A 17072-nucleotide genomic window follows, 5' to 3' on the forward strand; every position below is an offset into this window, starting at 1 on the left:
CCCATGAGCCCATCCACATAATAGCAGTCCAATAATGACTAGCAAAACTAATTATTTCCCCTAAAGCAAAAGCTTATTTGCTAATACACCTATACATTGTTATCATGAAAGGAATGAATAATAAAAGAGACAAGAAGTGAAGCACCATAAAATCTGGAAATGAAAGCCAATAAATCTAACTCCCTCACCACCACTTGCTTGTGTTGAGTTCACAACCTGGTTGGTCTTATTGCTTATCGTCTTGCTGCATCCATTAACAGAGGAAATCATTGGGAAATGGGAGAAGAATAGACAATAGAGTACGAATAAAGCGACGTAGAATCATGCATACCTTCCAGGAAATATACAACTCCCGTGACCTGCAAAACATCCCCACAAAAAAAAAATGGTTCAGGTTATAGTTCAAGTGGAGCCACACGTGGCTGCTTCGCGACAAATTCTCTATTATCATAAAACAAAAGTTACTACTGTGAAAACAACAGAATCCACATTATTGTTTGTAAAACGTTTTGAAGAATTTGCCTCACTGTTTTTCCTTCCCTTAGTTTCAAATGAGAATGTTTTTCTCCTGAAGTAGGAAACCTTGGCCTCGGAAGCTAGTCGAAGGCTTAGAATAAACGTCAAACTTTTCATGGATGAAACAAAAGCTAATTAACAAACACTACATGACTTATTCTCCATTCGATGCAGTCTACTCATGTAACCAGCTCATGAGTCATCCGATGTGACACAATCATGCCATGCTTGACCAAAAATATTCAAGAAACTAGCATATCCTCAGTATACAGTCAAACAGAACAATATGCTGAATAAAACAAAACACTTTTTCTCATCACAAAAAGCATTCTTTTTATAATAAAAGAAACATGAAGTGCATATACTCACCCAACAACAGCTTGATACTATATGCATCATGAATCGAATATACATACCAAATAGAGACAATGCCCTGAATTTCTTTAGTGAAACAAGCAAATATATCAGTAATGTGAAGTGAATTTACTTACTAGGATCAGTTGTCGTGATCATAGCAGCACCCTTGAAATCACAAGATCCAGAGGACTTCCCTTCCTTTTGATAATAGCTATCAAATGCATATGAAGCATGATTCTTAACATTATTAGGCTGGTAACAACTCTCCCCTGGTTGAATCTCCGAGCAATTCGCCCTCCCCGGTCCACAGGCCCAATCTAAAGCCGTTTGCAAGGTCTTTGCATCCAAACCATCAGTGGCAATACAATAAGTTTGATTTGTTGTGTCATTAGCCAAAAATGTGCCACTCCCCGACACATGGAGCAAGTAAACCGGCGTCGAATTCCCATAAAACAACCCCCAATTGGCCTCGGATACAGGGGGTGACCTCAAGTCCTCGTTGAACAGCTCATATATGTACACACTAGAAGTAATTTCGGGGTGCAAAGGCGTCCCAATACGATCTATAACATGCTTAATCAGATTCGAATTATACATATCCGCATTATCGATCGTAGCATAAGGCTCCTTCGAGTCCCCCCTCGAAGGCCACCCAGTTTCGGAAACAAGAACGATCACGTCAGTAACATTAAGATTCTTCAGAGAAAAATACACAGAATCAATCATGGCATCAAAAACATTGGTGTAGTGGAGCAATGTGTTAGGATCAACCATTTCTTTAGAGGGTGTTAATGGCTTGAAGAGGGAATTATCTAAAGGAACAACCCCTTTATTCTGCATAAACACATAGTAAGGATACAAATTCATCATCAAAGGTGACTGTGTCCTGGACAAGAACTGCAGTAACTGGGTAATAACAGGGCTGAAGCTCTGATTAAAATAGGCCTGGGAAGGTGGAAAGGGGTCAAGAATTATGGAAGCAGAATTAGGAGTTGAAATCTTGATTTGGGTATGCAAATTTGCAGCCACAAGAGCACTGTAGAGTGACTCAATTGCTGGCATGAGCAAAGGTGTTGAACTAGGAATGGTGGTGAAGATTTCATCCCCAACTGCCACGCCGGTGATCAGAGTTTCAGGGTAGTACGCCGCCACATTGCGGCCAATCCAGTTGGCGGCGGTGGCGTTGGAGGAGCCAATGGCAAGAAGCTGGTTATTGGGCACACTGACAATGACCCTAATCTTGGTATTAGCAAGCGCCTTGAGGATTTCAGCGTTGGCGTCATAAAGCCTGACATGTGTTATCTTTTGCGACTGCAAAAAAGCAACTAAATCTGTAGCCGGTAGCAAATTTGACACATCTGTGCCGATGTTAACTCCTATATATGGCTCATCTTTGCTTCGCTGCGCCTTAATTTCTGCGCACAGGGAGAATAATAATACACATCCATGAGCTTTGTTCACAATATAACAACAGAAAATCAGTCTCTTGAATTGAACTTCGAATCAAATAATCATCTAACCTGTGAAAAGTACGAATAGGAGAGTGCTCAGAAGAATAAAGAAGAAGATGAGCTTAGGATTTTCCATTAAAAATGGTTTCTTGAATCATCTTCTGGTTCTGTACCAGCCAAGACCAACGGCATTTAGTTTGTAAATTTCTACAGATTTGAAATTTCTAAAGAATTAAAAATAAAGAAGGGTAGTTTCGAGTTGGCGAACTGCAGGGCTCAAGTGTAAGATAGGTAAGAAGCATCGATGAAGAATTGGTGAAAGAAAGTGGACTATGGCATTGAGTAGGCTAGATTCGGATACTGAGCCGAAATCCCAAATGACTATAATGTCCTCCTGGGCCGATAGTAAAAATTCTTGATCAACAAAATGGAAACGGTAGTTTGGTGGGTTACACCATAAAGTTCCAACAGTTTCTATAAAGTAAATGGAAGGTCAAACAGGTAAAAACGAACACAAGGAAAGAAGTGTTCGATTTAAATAAAATAAATAATATTATTCTTAAAAAAAAGTTATATATGTGTGTGTGGGTAAGTAAATATTTTTTACCGAAATACCGAAAATATTTTTTTTTATTATTTTTTTTTAAATTTAAGTTCGGTATATCGAAAAAATGTCGGTATATATTTTCGGTATACCGACAAAATTTTCGGTGTCGGTACGATATCCGGTATGAACTTTTTCATATCGAAAATTCGGTATACTGAACATTCGGTATACCGAATTTACGGTATCAGTATCGGTATAAAAAAATTTCATACCGATATTTACGATACGATATACGGTACCGTAGTTCGGTACGATATAGCGTACCGTACCCACCCCACTCAGTACTCACCTGTCTTTAAAGTTTAAACTATATAGCATATCGCCCAGTGAGAGGTTATAATTGAGATTTCATTTGACTAAGGAGAATATAAAGTATTATTTAAGGAAAGGTGTGGTTTATTAACGCCAACTAGAGAAGGCTTTGACGTAGCAAATATAGTTTTTTCGCGTAAACAAAAAAGTTTCACGATTAAAAACAACGAAAGAGTGTTTGCTTAAACCCGAATTTTGCGTAATTTTTTGTTTATTTTAATTGAAATCTAAAAATTAGTTGGAAATTAATTCTATTTTTACAAAACTGTTTATTATTAAAAAACAAATTATCGTTATAATCTATTATTTATTATACTTGTCAATTTTTCAAACATTACACAATTTTAATTTTCTTTCATAATCTACAAATTTAATAACTTTTTTTAAAACTTCCAATAGCTTAATGATTGATACTTAGAAATTCAATTAACGTGTTGCACGTTACCTTCACAGACTATGTCCAAGATTTCACACTCACACCAACGCCAAACTTGGAAGATTACACGACCTTAACAAGAGAAAATTGAATACATCACTTTCAGAAGCTCATTTTTTCCGGGTAAAAAGGATTGGCTACCATATACAAATTCCTAAACTCTCGTAAAATTTTAATTAATATTGTAACATGGCTGACGTATTGACATAATTGGAAAAAAAAAAAGTCATTACAACGTTAGGGTGAGAAACATTTCAAGAATGAGCATGTAGAATTGATTTGATCTATTACATTTGAACTTTCGAGTATGTTGTGATTCAAAAACAGAAGAAATGTAAAACGGACGCTATTCTACGAAGCAAAGTAGACAATTACAGGTCCAAACTTAAACGATCGCGTTGATAGCCGCCATCAAGGTGAAACAAGCACATACACATTGTACAAGGTAATTAAATGTTCTGTCTTGTTATCCATCATTAGAAATGTGGTGAAAGTCCAACTCAAAAAAAAAAAGATAGAAATGTGGTCGACGCTGAAAATTTAGGGTGCAACTTGGCAGATTTTCATGGATCTGTATCTACTGGATAACAACCAAGAACTCGAAGAAACCTTGCAAATTCCTACATCATGAAACAACAGTAACACACGAGTTTTTTTAGCATTTGAATAGTACTGGAAAACTGTTCACACCCCTAATGTGAACATCGAGAAGAGCAATCACAAAAAATCTTGGATTAAGCAGTTTACTAACAATGAGACGCCACCATAATGTTGTCTTTGTTTACCAATCTTGTATTCAATCAAGTTATTTGCACGTGGTGCAGAAAACGAACAACACATGTAAAATACAGACCTGAAGATGGCCAAGTGCATATTGGGCGCGAGGTTCAGCCATTGAAGCTTCAAAATCAATGTAAAAGAGGTAATCAAAGTATCTGCAATTGGGATTTACGTCATTTCCATGTAGAGAATGATGTTAAGTTTTAGGAGATAGGTAAGTGATTAGAATGTCAAAATGAAATAATAGGATTACTGAGTATATTGCATAACATATAACTCTGATCACTGATGATATTCATTAGCCATTATTTAGGATGAGCAACATATTTAATGCGTTTGTACGAGAGAACTATAACAGAAAATGGAATGTGCAATGAGAAATGAACACGCTTTCAGCCACTCCCCGCTGCACATAGCAATGAAGGGGAAAAAAAAATAACATGGTTGGGGATTAAAAACATTTGCACATGTCAATTTGAAATTTTTATTTGCCAAACACAACCAACCAAGATCTTGTGTTTGACAAATAAAAATTTGAATATAAACCAATTTTTAAGCGCCAAATTGACATCAAACCAACCAAGATCTTTCTTGGAAATTAATAATCTTAAAAAGCTCAGGAAGCTGAGCCAACAATTTTCTAGTACTAAGAGCATAATCATATGACAACATGACTTGACAATAGTTTGTAGTTAGATAAATAAAGCGCTACTCACGTGGCACTCCCCCTATTAGAATCATCAACGACCCTCAAAGGCCGCCTTTTCTGTGGCCGGCTCTCAATCTGTAGATTATCATTAAAATCATAGTATAATTATCATATTTTAATAAACAGGAAAAAGGCACAAGGACTGCAAATAAAATCACAACTACAATCTACCTTCGACAAATCAATACCCCTCAAAGCAAAGACTGCCAAGGCCTTGAATAAAACTCCAGGTCCTTCGTCCAAAGTGAATACAATGCTAGTCTATAAAGAAAGATTGAATTGTTTGATCAACCAACAGAAAGTCAGAGACTGATTCAAGAAATAATACCTTATAAGGTCGATCTGTTCCTGGGATTGTAGGTTCCCTTGCAAGTATTAGAAATCGGGTAATGTTGTCTGGGTGATCCTGTTTGGAAGATCACATAAGTAACTATTACTGGATTTTGTGACATAGTCGTCTATTATTTTAATCGCAGAAATATAAGAGTGGGAGAAGTAAAGAACAAATGAAGTGGGCGAGATAAAGAAAATTTATGGTGTGCTCGTCAATTTTTCATCTAAAAACTGAGTTCCACTTTCAATATCAGCAGCTCATGATCAAATCTCATTATTTCATCTTCATCGTGATTCATCCCATTCCAATCAAACAATTCATGTGCATGCACTGTTTGGCAGAAGATTCCATAAGTACACAAACAAGTAACATCAAGCAAAACAGTTGTCTTGATTTCCAGTAGCAATAAATTAATAGTGCGCTCATGTGTGTGTGTGTGTGTGTGTGTGTGTGTGTGTGTGTGTGTGTGTGTCATAGGCTAATAAACAACCAATCAATTTTGGGTTCAAAGATCAGAGTTCAAAAGTTTTGCGTAGAATTCTGAAAACAAAACATTACTAGGGCTCAAATAAAGGGCCTTGTTTGACAAGATTCTAAACCAAAACCTCACCTGTATTCTTTCGGAAAGAACATTAAGTCCATAGATTTCTGCAGCTTGAGCACTTGCGATTGCTCCAGTCTCTCTTAAAGCTTCAGAGGCTACAATCTGTCATCGTGTCAAAGCTAAATCAAATAAAATTTGGAAAAAAAAATCTCAAAAGAGCACCTGAGCAGCACCGGCAGTATCATCTGCGCTAACTTTGGTTACACCCAACTTGTTTAGATACATCTCACACTGATCAAGGGCCTGAAACCATAGTCGACAACTTGTTACTTAAATTCAGGGAAACAGATGGCACATGTTATCGAATGTAAATCAGGAAAAAAAAACAAAGAACAAATTTCCCTTGCACGATACAAGAGTCTGACTTTTTATGGTTTTTTATTGCACTGCCTACTTGAAAATTTTTTATCTTCAACATGAAACCAAGGAATGAAATAACTCCAGCAAATCGTGGAATCCATTATTACCTCACTTGACTTGTTTGACCCCAACCAAAGATTTTGAAGAGTTTTCCAAAGCAGATGAATTCATGAATGTAGAAAAGATGAAGAAATTATCACCTGTGGATGACTCAAGACGCACTTTAGCTCCTCCTTTCTAACCCCAGGCAAACCTAGAAGGCAGTGAATGACAACTAACTGAACTTCCCCGACAATGTGAAGCCTGTGACGAAGCAACAAGTCATAGTTCCGATGGATGCTACCTCCAACAGAATTCTCAATAGGAAGAACTGCTTTGTCGACCAACCACAATTCAACAGCCTAAGAAATAGAACTCAGCAACGTGAAGGCAAAAGGAAAGTTACTTGATTGAAACAAAGTAAAAGGATAGGTTGAAAAGTATCATTACCTTGAATGCAGCCTCAAATTGGTCGCAAGGAACAGTCTCGCACTTAGGATATGCTTTTAATGCAGCAGCCTCACTGTATGCTCCTGGAATCCCCTATTTAGGCAAGTAGACCTTTCTAATCTAAGAATAAAAATATACAAATCCAAGCAAAGTTATGGATGGAATTATAGCTAACATTACCTGATACGCAACACGAACTTTTGAGCCATCACTAGAAGAAGAAACAAAGTTGCTAGCAGACAAAGGTTCTGCATTTGAACATAATTTATTTAGTGCATGCAAAGAAATAGTGTAACCAAAATGGCCATCGATGCAGAAAAACAGATCACATAATCCTAGACTTCAATATTCATCATCCCTAATTAAATATTCCCAAAAACGAGGATCAATCTGGCTCAAGAAGGAAACAACTTCTGCGTTTAATATTAAAATTGTCGATGCCGTGGCATCATTTTGCTCGGTCTTCTCTAGTATAGGCGCGTGAACATGATTAGAATCAGCGTTGAAAAGCAATATTTCAACTAAAATCAGATAAACATTACAATCAGAAGTCCGCGGAAAACTCTATCCATCCAAGATTATACTGACAAACTGGACCGAAAACATTAAAGAAAATGGTCAAAATCACATGTTTTCCACTAATAAATCGTAAATTACACAAACTGTCAGTCTGATTCCGCCATTGACAAGAATGAGGTTTTGAAACGAATCGAACAAACCTGTACGCAAGAAATTAGTTTAACACAAAAAATGGGATGCACTTACTTGGAAGAGAATTTAAATCATGATGAAATCCCACAGCAAGAGGGGTTTCATTGGGCCCTTCAACAGCCGCAGGAGTTGAGGGTGTGTCATCTTCCACAGGGGTGATTGCCCTGTGAGACAGACATTCCCATTTCCTCTGAATCCTCAAATTCAAGAAAGTAGACTGCCTATGCAAGGAATCCAAAACGCCAAATTGAGGACACGCGGTGGACTTCTTGCCATTAAAACCAGAAACCAATATCGGCGCAGCCTTCAAAGCCATTTACTTTCTATGTCCCGACCCAAATCCAAAGTGTTGTATTCAAATTAACAAAATTCATGAGAGAAACATAAAATTACCAACGGAGTGTTGACGGAATTGCAAAGAATCTCTCTTCCCAGATCTGTTTTTGAACTTTTCACCGGTAGTCAATCGGAAAAGTCCGGTTTCTTGAACTCCAGCAACAAGAATGTTGAATAATTTGGTGGGAAATCTTGAAAACCAGGCAAGGAAAGAAGAAGAGAGAAGTAGGTAGACAGAGTGTTGGTTACACGTTTTATACTCGTCGTGTGTATCGACGTGTACATTTCCGTGAGCGCTAGTGCGGGTAGGTGGACATGGGAATGGAGGGTGGGGGTTGGGGTTTGTATCTTGAAGCGGAAGAGTGCGGCGGAGGATTAAGGAAGGGATAAGCTGGTCGGTGATCATCTGCGTCTTGGCCGTTGCGAGGCCCCACTACTAATTTAATAATTTTCTTTAAAGAAATTTTTAATTTTAAGAAAAATTACAATACTAATTTATGGTTTTTTATATATATAATCTAATTTAGGGTTCCAAATTAACAAGGCATCCTCAATTTTTAATAGACTATTCGTTAATTTTAACCACGACGTGGACATAATAATAATAATAATAATAATAATAATAATAATAATAATAATAAAATATAAAATAAATAGATATTTGTAATATGTATTTATATATTAAAATAAAATTTGAAGGTAAAACTAAAATTCTTAGAAATTCGAATATATATTTCTTTATTTTAGTTTAGGAGTTATTGTCTGATAATGGAACATCATCAGCTATCCTCTGACGTCACGTAATTGCGGCAATTAAAACCATACGGCCCCTAGCGGTTTAAATATGTGTTAGCCATTAATGGAACACAGCTCTCACCGAACAACCGTCCACAATTACTGATCTTTAAGTTATTGCAAATCCATGCAAATATCTTCTTTTTTTTTTAATTCGATATGATATTTTTGTGTGTGAACAATAAAAAATACAACATTGTTATTTTTATTTAACTAGTATTTTACATGTGCCACACAAAAATATTATTTTATATAATTAAATATTAAAATTAATAAGTATTAATGTTTGAAAATTTATGTCTTTGAATTGACTTATTTCTTTTCTTGACTTACTGGGTGGAACAGTTATTAATTAAAAAAAAATAGAATATCATTTTCTAACTGTTTTTGAGTTCGTGAGCATTCTTGGTCTAAAGATCGATTAAGATATGTGAATTTAAGGATATAAGATTCTCATTTTATACTCTTTCAATTACTTCTATTATACTCACATTTCTATGTGAGACGATGTAAGTTATTCTTGTACACTCAAAATCCAACAAAACTAGTCGAGCTATATCACGCAAACAGACTCACAAGCTTACGAGCCGAACACCTTAAGTGTGAGTTCGGCTCGATAAGCTTAACGAACGATCTCGAACGAACTTTTTATCGAGTCGAGCTTTGACTAGTGACTAACTTCCGAACGATTTAGTTCATTTGTATCTCTAAGATCAACTACCAACCTCTATTATTTTTTAATACATTTTAAAAAATGATTTTAAATTAATAAAAAACTGTCAAAAATTCAAAAAATATTTTAATAATAAATCAGAAAAGTATAAAAAATTAATAATAAGTTAATTATATGTATTTTTTAATCATGTATATATTTTTAATTACCACAAGCTTCAAAAGAACCATGACAATGCATACATCATATTGGAATTTGTCCACTTTTTAAATCACGTGTAATTTCTAAAATTTAATTATGTGTACTTTTTTAATTATGTTTTAATTATTCAGTTTTTTAAATACAAATTTATTTAAATGAAAAATTCACATTCAACATCATACACGCAACTTTATCTCACATATACGTGAATATGAGATCAAGTTCAAGATCACCGAGAGGAAAATCGAAAACTTGAAAAACCATCAAGATCGGTTCCTAGAATATATCAAGTTTGATTCTAAATAAAATTTGAGCTGTATATTGATAGTACCAAGTGATGTAAAGTTATTTTTTTATTTTTAAATTAAATAATTTGCATTATTTTCTGTATAAACCAATTAATATTATTTTCATAAAAAAATAAAACTTTTTGAATAATATATATAAACATTTCATCAAATACTCGGTATACATAATGATGTGTTTTCAATGTCGTGCTAGTGTGCGATAAATGAATCAATGCTCCTTAAATTTAGGCATGAAACGTGGGGCAAAGCAAATTAAATGCTGTTCACTATTTTGTTTTCCCGTGGAAGCAGCATGTAGGGGTGCGAAATTGTCCAATCCAAGGATGAAGGAGGCATGCGGCATCGGTTTGCAACAAGAGTGCAGCGCTAAATCCCACGACCGAATCCAAGGTGCAAAAATATGTAGAAGAGGTGAAGGTGACAATTCATCTCGGATGGAAGGAATTAATGAAATGGTCCAGACACACTCTTAAATTAAATGGTCCAATCCAATTGTAGATACAATTACATTGTCTTTCACAGAAACAATTCGGTGTTTGAGTAAAGATGTGACCTTCAAAACCAAGAAACAGAGGAAATACTAAGGATTAACTATTGCAAATTGAAATTTTAAATGCAGGTGCTAGCAAGACTTTTCCGGACCTCATAAATGCATATTGAAGGCTACAGATTAGCTCCAGTGAGCTTTTCATTGTTACTTAACTTTTGAGTAAATATACCCTCCTTTTTGTTCTTGGGTTGTTGGCAAATTCAATGCCTTCCTACATCTGTTCTGTAAATCACACCCCCACCCAATGCACACATTTCAACTTAGTTCTATTTCCATCTCCTCCTATACATAGTTGTTGCATTTCATGGAGTTACATGATCTTAATTTTATAAAGGTTTAATTCTTTGTCGAAGAACCCATAATCTTTAACTGAGAATCCATGGTTCATCTGGTTGAAAACCAAATGACCTGTGTTTAGTGTCTTCTGTTGTCTATGAGATGATAAATAACATTTGGAGTGGGGTATCTATAAGCCAGACAAGACAGAGAATAGCATAGTGACGTAAGCCTGCTGGAATGCTAACACGAGATATTGGTGCAGTTCAGTTAGAAAGCCGTCGTTCTATCAATGTAGAGCTCGATTATTTGATTGAGCCGTGCCAATATCGTGATTACAAAATCAAGAAGATACTTGTACAGCTAGCTACATATCACTCTCTTCTCTCTGCATGCAATTCAAATACTGGGACTAATAAGTTACTGGTTTGTTTTTCTTCAACTATATCGTCCTAGTTGTTTCTGAAAACTAGCTTCTATTTTTATATAAACAGTTATTTGCTGAATGTCACAGGTAAACACCTCACAATCGGCTTCATTGTCGCATAGTTAAGTACAACAGATGGGGAAAGTACATTCTTCTGCCTATAATCCCATTTGATCAAGCAAACACAGCACTGCAATCAGCACAGACGCCTCATTTCAAGAGTTAAGATTCTTTTTTACCAAAAAACTAGTGCACCAGTGATTCTTCGCTACTAGAAGCATATACGGGCTACGGCAGCTTCCAGTTCGCAAAGTTTTAAATTTCAAGTTGCTATACTTCCCTACATATCTATTTTTTCCACTATGGTTGTTTCATTTAATGCGAAGAGATTTAAAAATACAAAGAAAAAATGGAAAACAAAGAAAAGTGCAAAATTTTTTCTCAACGCATTTACTCACCTCTTCCTCCAACTTTTGAACGAAGCGTAGAGGTAGGTGAAAGAATGTATCTTTTTGGTGTTGTCATTAAAATCCACTTCAAAAGAGCAACAACCTTTCCCAGAAAGATCCCCTTTATTCTATTCCTAGGCACTGTACAGCCAAACCACAATAGCAAAACATTAGTAACTCCCACAGACAACAAGATGAAGGCAATTATAGTATCCTATTTCTGAACTGAAGATTAAGCAAATTCAATGATCTTCGATATAGGCAGATTATCATAGCTCTATAAGAAAGAGATATCAGATGAGAAGTAAGATAGATTACCATATTAAACTAGAAAACCCGAATCAATTAAGCTATTCTGGTTTGAGTGTTGCCTCATGTGCCAACCGATGGTGTGCCCATATGCCTATAAACATGGGTAAATTTACAGAATTCATGTAATCGTATATACCAAAGAATCAATTTCCCCCGCATCTTATCCAATTAACATCCCGCAGATTACTAATGCAGGTGAAAATTGGATGTTTTTATCATGTACAGAGTCATTACCTGCATGATTCGATTTACTGAATGTGGCTCAAAATATGCAGAGAATAGTCCTCCTGAGGCTGAAGCTCTACTCCATCCAATTATACTCCTAATTCCTAAAACATGATTTTTGATTTTTTAATGTCAACATGAAAACATTGTATCGTTCTCAAATTTCTTGAATTCCATCGTATTAAGCACTTGCAACGTGCAATTCCGTGTAATAAACTGTAGCATACTACTATTAAACAAATGACTGCATGAGGCCAAAGATTATGGACTTTGGAGAATAATAAGTAATTATTATCCAATTCATATTAGAGTATTTGCTATTTGTAAGTAGACTAGACATCAAGGTCTAGCCGCGCGAGAAGCTTTAAATAGAGCACGACAGGATTGTCGGGAATTCATGGAACAACTTTACAGTTGTCTTAATTTTGGAAAAAAATATTTCATCATTCTTATTGCGAAAAATTTCCCAATTCTACAAGATGTCTTTGTTTAGAAGTCTAGCCTCAAGAAAATTTTCTATAATTATCATATATGTTATCGTTTATCTTTAACCGTCAAACAAAGAAAAACAAAACAAAACAAAACACACAAGCCAAAGGCTGGTACTGGAAGAATGATGGCGTAAACGGTAAATGTAGTTCGAAACACAGACAAAAGCCCAAAACAAAAATCTTTCACACAATCTCTATGCCTGCCTGCCCTTTATTTCTTTAATACTGAATATATATATATAGACATTTTATATTACCACCCAAAAAGTGGAAAGGCAGTCTGACAACCAAAAATTATGCTCTGGAACAATTGAGTGCATAAATGATTATCATAAAATCACTAAAAATACTTTTTAAGAAAACAAAATCAATAAAAAGCATAAAAATCAAATCACCATAGAATATAACACAAAAATAAAAAAGGGTAGGAACATTTCACATTTTCACTTGTTACTGCTGAAAGAGATTGATCATGCAAGGATAATGATAATACTAGTCAATCAGGGATATGTTTGGCAAAATTTATATTTTTCAAAAATCACGAATAATTGTTGTTTTTCTGAGACTCAAAAAAATATCATTCCAGAAATCCAGTCTTGGTTAAAATGGAATTCCTTAATTTGCTGAGGTCTCTTCCTTTGAGAGTTCTTCCAACACCTTCGCACATGGAAAAGGAAGCAATCTGAGTACCAGCAAACCTTCTCGCCAAATATTCATGTGGTGGGACCATTTCATTCCCATCGTCCTCGTCGACTAAACCATGGCGATTCTTCCATCCCATATCATCATCATTGTCATGTGAACCAGATGCATCATCCCACAAGTTCTTGTTAGACTTTCTCTTCATAATCTTGGACCAATCCGGAATGTCCATAGGAGCTGATGACTGCTGAGGCTCCGTCCATGCCGTAGAGGGTCCGCCGCCGCCGGCCCTTCTAACGGACCGCGGAGCGGCGTCGCGCCATGCATTTGATGATGAACCGGAAAAGTGGTTCCCTCGGGTTTTTGAGTTCGAATCTTCTCTTGCTTTCCCCAGATACCACGCCTCCTCTTCTTGAAGATCTTCATCTTCAAATAATGGCTTTCTACCACCATACAAATCTGCCATGCCGCCGCTACAAGTTGCAAAAACCAGTGCCAAAACAGTGGGAGCGAAATCTTGAAATGCAACTCGAATCAACAAATCCAGTAATTATATGTAGACAAAGAAGCAGGTCGTTTATTTGAGTCTTTCACTTTATATGAGAGGAACTAGGCGGTGGGCTTGCAAGTGTAAAGTGGATATGATGAGGAACAATCAATCATACCTTTGGTTAATTAACTCGGAAAAAAAACTCACTTCTTTCCGGTGATTGGTTAGCCCTCCAAAGGCGAAAAAAATAATATGGGGATAAATCGTGTAAAATTCACAGTAACTAAAGCAAACTTCCAAAGAAAAATACAGATATGAAGAACTTGAAAAACGAGTCTGTTGCAGCACCTGACGGGAAAAAGACAAAATCCCGAGGGATATACGTGACAGCAGCTTTAACTCTCTTTGGCCTTCAAGGCAGGAACTGCAAAGAAAATTGCCGAAACAAATTAAAAGTAATGGCCCTTTAAAATGAGAATATAAGTTTCAATATGATTACTCTGTGGACTGATTAACTCTTATCTGCCAGTGGGGGTTGAATCTGAAAGGTGGGTTTTTTCTTGTACGGGAATAAAGTCCAAAACGCCCACAGAAAATATGTGAACGATATAAAGGAGAGAGAGAAGTTGGGGTCACTGTATTCCTTGGGACTTTCTGAATGAACCCATAAAAACAAATATATGTCAAGACCCCATTTTTCCCCTTCTGGTAAAAAAATAGGTGTTATAGATATAAAGATTTTCCGAAAGCGGTTTTCAAGTTTATATATATATGTATACATATATATACGCAATGTATCGTGTCTGGATTGTTTAATTGTATTACATAAAAAGTTCCTCATAAGTTTCAAAAAAGGCTGGATTTTTGTTGGGAAATGTGGAAGAAAACGATTGATCCCAGCTAACCTCACTGATTTCTGTAAACCTTATCCAAGCCATGATGACAACTAAGCCCCCATCAGGGTACTACGCTTGTACTAAAAGCAGATACATGTATTACAGTAGAGGTAGTAGATAGAGGCTCAACTTTATCGAGAAACGCCAATGTGAAAGTTCTGCAGACAATTGACATAAAACTGTGCAGTGTTCGTTTTCACCGTGGATTTTGAGAAAAAACAAGTTGTGAAATCGAATTCTTTAGTTTAATTTAAAATTATAGGTGGATGTTTTCATATCAGCCGACAGCAAGTTCTTTCTAGTGGATGGCGCGGCTTCTTTTTGTAAAGTAAGAGTTGAAATATCAAATCCCCTCCCCGCACATTGGCTAGAAAGAGAAGAAGAAAGTAAACCTTAGGCTGCATTCAATATGTTGCAACTTTAATGTACATTAGACTCACGAGATAACAGACATAATAAAGGAGATCGAAACTGATCATTGGTCAAAACATAAAAAGCTATATATAATATAGCCATAAAACCCGCCTTCGCGGTCCTAGAGTCGGTCAATGAGTACTTCTTGAGAACATACAACATTAAAAGAACAATCAAGTTTACGATGAAACAAAGAAATCCATCACTTATCCAATTTGAATACTTACACAAACTAAAGAACACAAACTAAAGAGGAACGGTAACAAGTGATTGAGTTCGAAATGATTAAAACTTAAGCCCAAGAGTTCAAGAGAAATCACCAAAAAAGCAAGTACACCAAGCCACTAAAAAAAATTACTCAAACGAGTAATGGATTAAAAAAGCATGCAGATCGTGATTTGGGTTTGTGGGCTTCATTGATGAGATCAAACTGTGACTCAAATTCTTATGCGTTGTTTCTTGAATGCTCCCCTGTCCTGGGTTTTGGGAACTAATGCTGAGATGACTCTATACATCACAACCAGTAAAAAGACAGTAAATTTCACTAACCCCCCAGTATATAGTACGAGTGCTGAACCGGACCCTTTAGTTTTTGGCGTTATTGATAATATCTGAAGTGGGTGGGTGGGGGGGGGGAAATCACAGGGTCTTGGTGACATTTATGTGTTATAGCCTAAAAGAAAGTATTGTAAGGATGAGAGGTCCCCTCAACTCTAATCACAATTCAATGTTGCTTTAGGTAGATAGGGAGACTACCACCTTTCGATTTTGGCAATTAATAATACCAAACACACTTTTAATTTTCTTTTTCAAATAACGAAAATAAGAGAGTTTGTTAATATTTATCTAACAATAAAATGAGAGACACTTTTTTATGAAATTTTCTTTACGTTAAAGGAAATAAATTTCAACGTAAACTTGATTTTTTGTTGTTCCTATTTTGTTTCTTTTGCTATTTGGTGGGCGACATATGATATACCTCGGAGTAATTGTCTATAGTTACCGAGTTTTTGTAGTTAAACGAGGGCCATCACTAGTAGTGCATGGTTATCATGCCAGCCAATATTTGCTGATTTCAAAATCAGTAATCAGGAGCATATTATTGTAGGGCAGTGCTTGTTATGGGTTACATTAAAATATTAAAGCAAAGTTTATAATACATTATCCTGTCATCGGCCACTGATAGTGAGCAAAGAATTTAATAACTTCACGGAACGAAATACGGGCAAAGAAATACTAAAGTTGCACTTGATAGATTTGGTTTAGGACAACTTTGTTTCGAAAAATGATTTGATGGATGAATTTTCTCATCTTCAATATATTTGAATATTCATCATAATTATTATTGAAATTTTATTTCAGCATTTCAAATTCATCTATCCAAACACATCATAAAAATTTTGTAATGTTTCCAGTAATATAGAGAGGAGCAAAAATCTTGCATGGGAGAAGGAGAGTGAACGAATACTCATTTGATTCGGGATAAATGATATAAACTTTTAAACAAATTGTGTGAAATATTAAAACGTCCTCATTCCTTTGTTGGATCGCTCCCTATGACCCTACACCTTATGATGTTAATCTATTTAATAATTTAGTTGATAAGACATAATCGTCAACTCCAAACAGGTAAAGTTAATAAATTCTTTATTAAAAATCATTTTATATTATTATTGTGGAGCAAACATATGTCGGATAACTGCGCCCAAAAAGGCATGTAGTGAGATAACGTAGACCCATATACTAACCCCTTTTGGGTCCAACGTGCAATCATATCATCATATATTATCATTTATTACAAGTAAAATAAAATGGCTTCCGAAATCAAGTTGGCCATTTGAAACTTATCGAGCATGTTTTGCCAAAGTGATGTCAAATTAAGAAATTTAATCGGACGTAAATCAAGCATATATCAAAACAT

General features: G+C 35.7%; 3 protein-coding genes and 1 long non-coding RNA gene across 6 annotated transcripts; all 4 read right to left on the bottom strand.

Annotated features, from left to right (window-relative positions):
- Positions 1-35: 35 nt before the first annotated feature.
- On the bottom strand, positions 36-2763 carry LOC140988904 (glucan endo-1,3-beta-glucosidase 1-like). The gene is made up of 4 exons (XM_073457993.1): positions 2394-2763; positions 1008-2288; positions 332-359; positions 36-244 (listed from the first exon to the last, which is right to left on the bottom strand). Exons 1-4 carry the CDS (start codon positions 2458-2460, stop codon positions 103-105), a joined length of 1518 nt encoding a protein of 505 aa, XP_073314094.1. The 5' UTR covers positions 2461-2763; the 3' UTR covers positions 36-102.
- A 1159-nt stretch (positions 2764-3922) lies between these two features.
- On the bottom strand, positions 3923-8420 carry LOC140988905 (arogenate dehydratase/prephenate dehydratase 1, chloroplastic-like). The gene is made up of 11 exons (XM_073457994.1): positions 7721-8420; positions 7136-7203; positions 6956-7048; positions 6667-6867; positions 6269-6349; positions 6113-6208; positions 5497-5574; positions 5340-5429; positions 5176-5243; positions 4533-4614; positions 3923-4299 (listed from the first exon to the last, which is right to left on the bottom strand). The coding sequence occupies exons 1-11, from the start codon at positions 7980-7982 to the stop codon at positions 4243-4245; spliced, it is 1176 nt and encodes a 391-aa protein (XP_073314095.1). The 5' UTR covers positions 7983-8420; the 3' UTR covers positions 3923-4242.
- Positions 8421-10179: 1759 nt separating this feature from the next.
- LOC140988930 (uncharacterized) lies at positions 10180-12389 on the bottom strand. Of its 2 annotated transcripts, XR_012177396.1 has the most exons (4): positions 12228-12389; positions 12000-12084; positions 11691-11822; positions 10180-10532 (listed from the first exon to the last, which is right to left on the bottom strand). It is a non-coding gene; the product is annotated as an uncharacterized lncRNA (long non-coding RNA). The 2 variants fall into 2 exon arrangements; XR_012177395.1 differs by having other exon boundaries at positions 12000-12389.
- Positions 12390-13125: 736 nt separating this feature from the next.
- On the bottom strand, positions 13126-15368 carry LOC140987189 (protein S40-6-like). Of its 2 annotated transcripts, XM_073455601.1 has the most exons (3): positions 14358-15368; positions 14190-14265; positions 13126-14071 (listed from the first exon to the last, which is right to left on the bottom strand). In XM_073455601.1, exon 3 carries the CDS (start codon positions 13815-13817, stop codon positions 13287-13289), a length of 531 nt encoding a protein of 176 aa, XP_073311702.1. In that variant the 5' UTR covers positions 13818-14071; positions 14190-14265; positions 14358-15368; the 3' UTR covers positions 13126-13286. The 2 variants fall into 2 exon arrangements, with proteins under 2 accessions (XP_073311702.1, XP_073311701.1); XM_073455600.1 differs by having other exon boundaries at positions 14190-15368.
- Positions 15369-17072: the final 1704 nt, after the last annotated feature.

Source organism: Primulina huaijiensis, chromosome 11 (genome assembly GCF_012295235.1).
Source record: "Primulina huaijiensis isolate GDHJ02 chromosome 11, ASM1229523v2, whole genome shotgun sequence".
Taxonomy (NCBI): domain Eukaryota; kingdom Viridiplantae; phylum Streptophyta; class Magnoliopsida; order Lamiales; family Gesneriaceae; genus Primulina; species Primulina huaijiensis.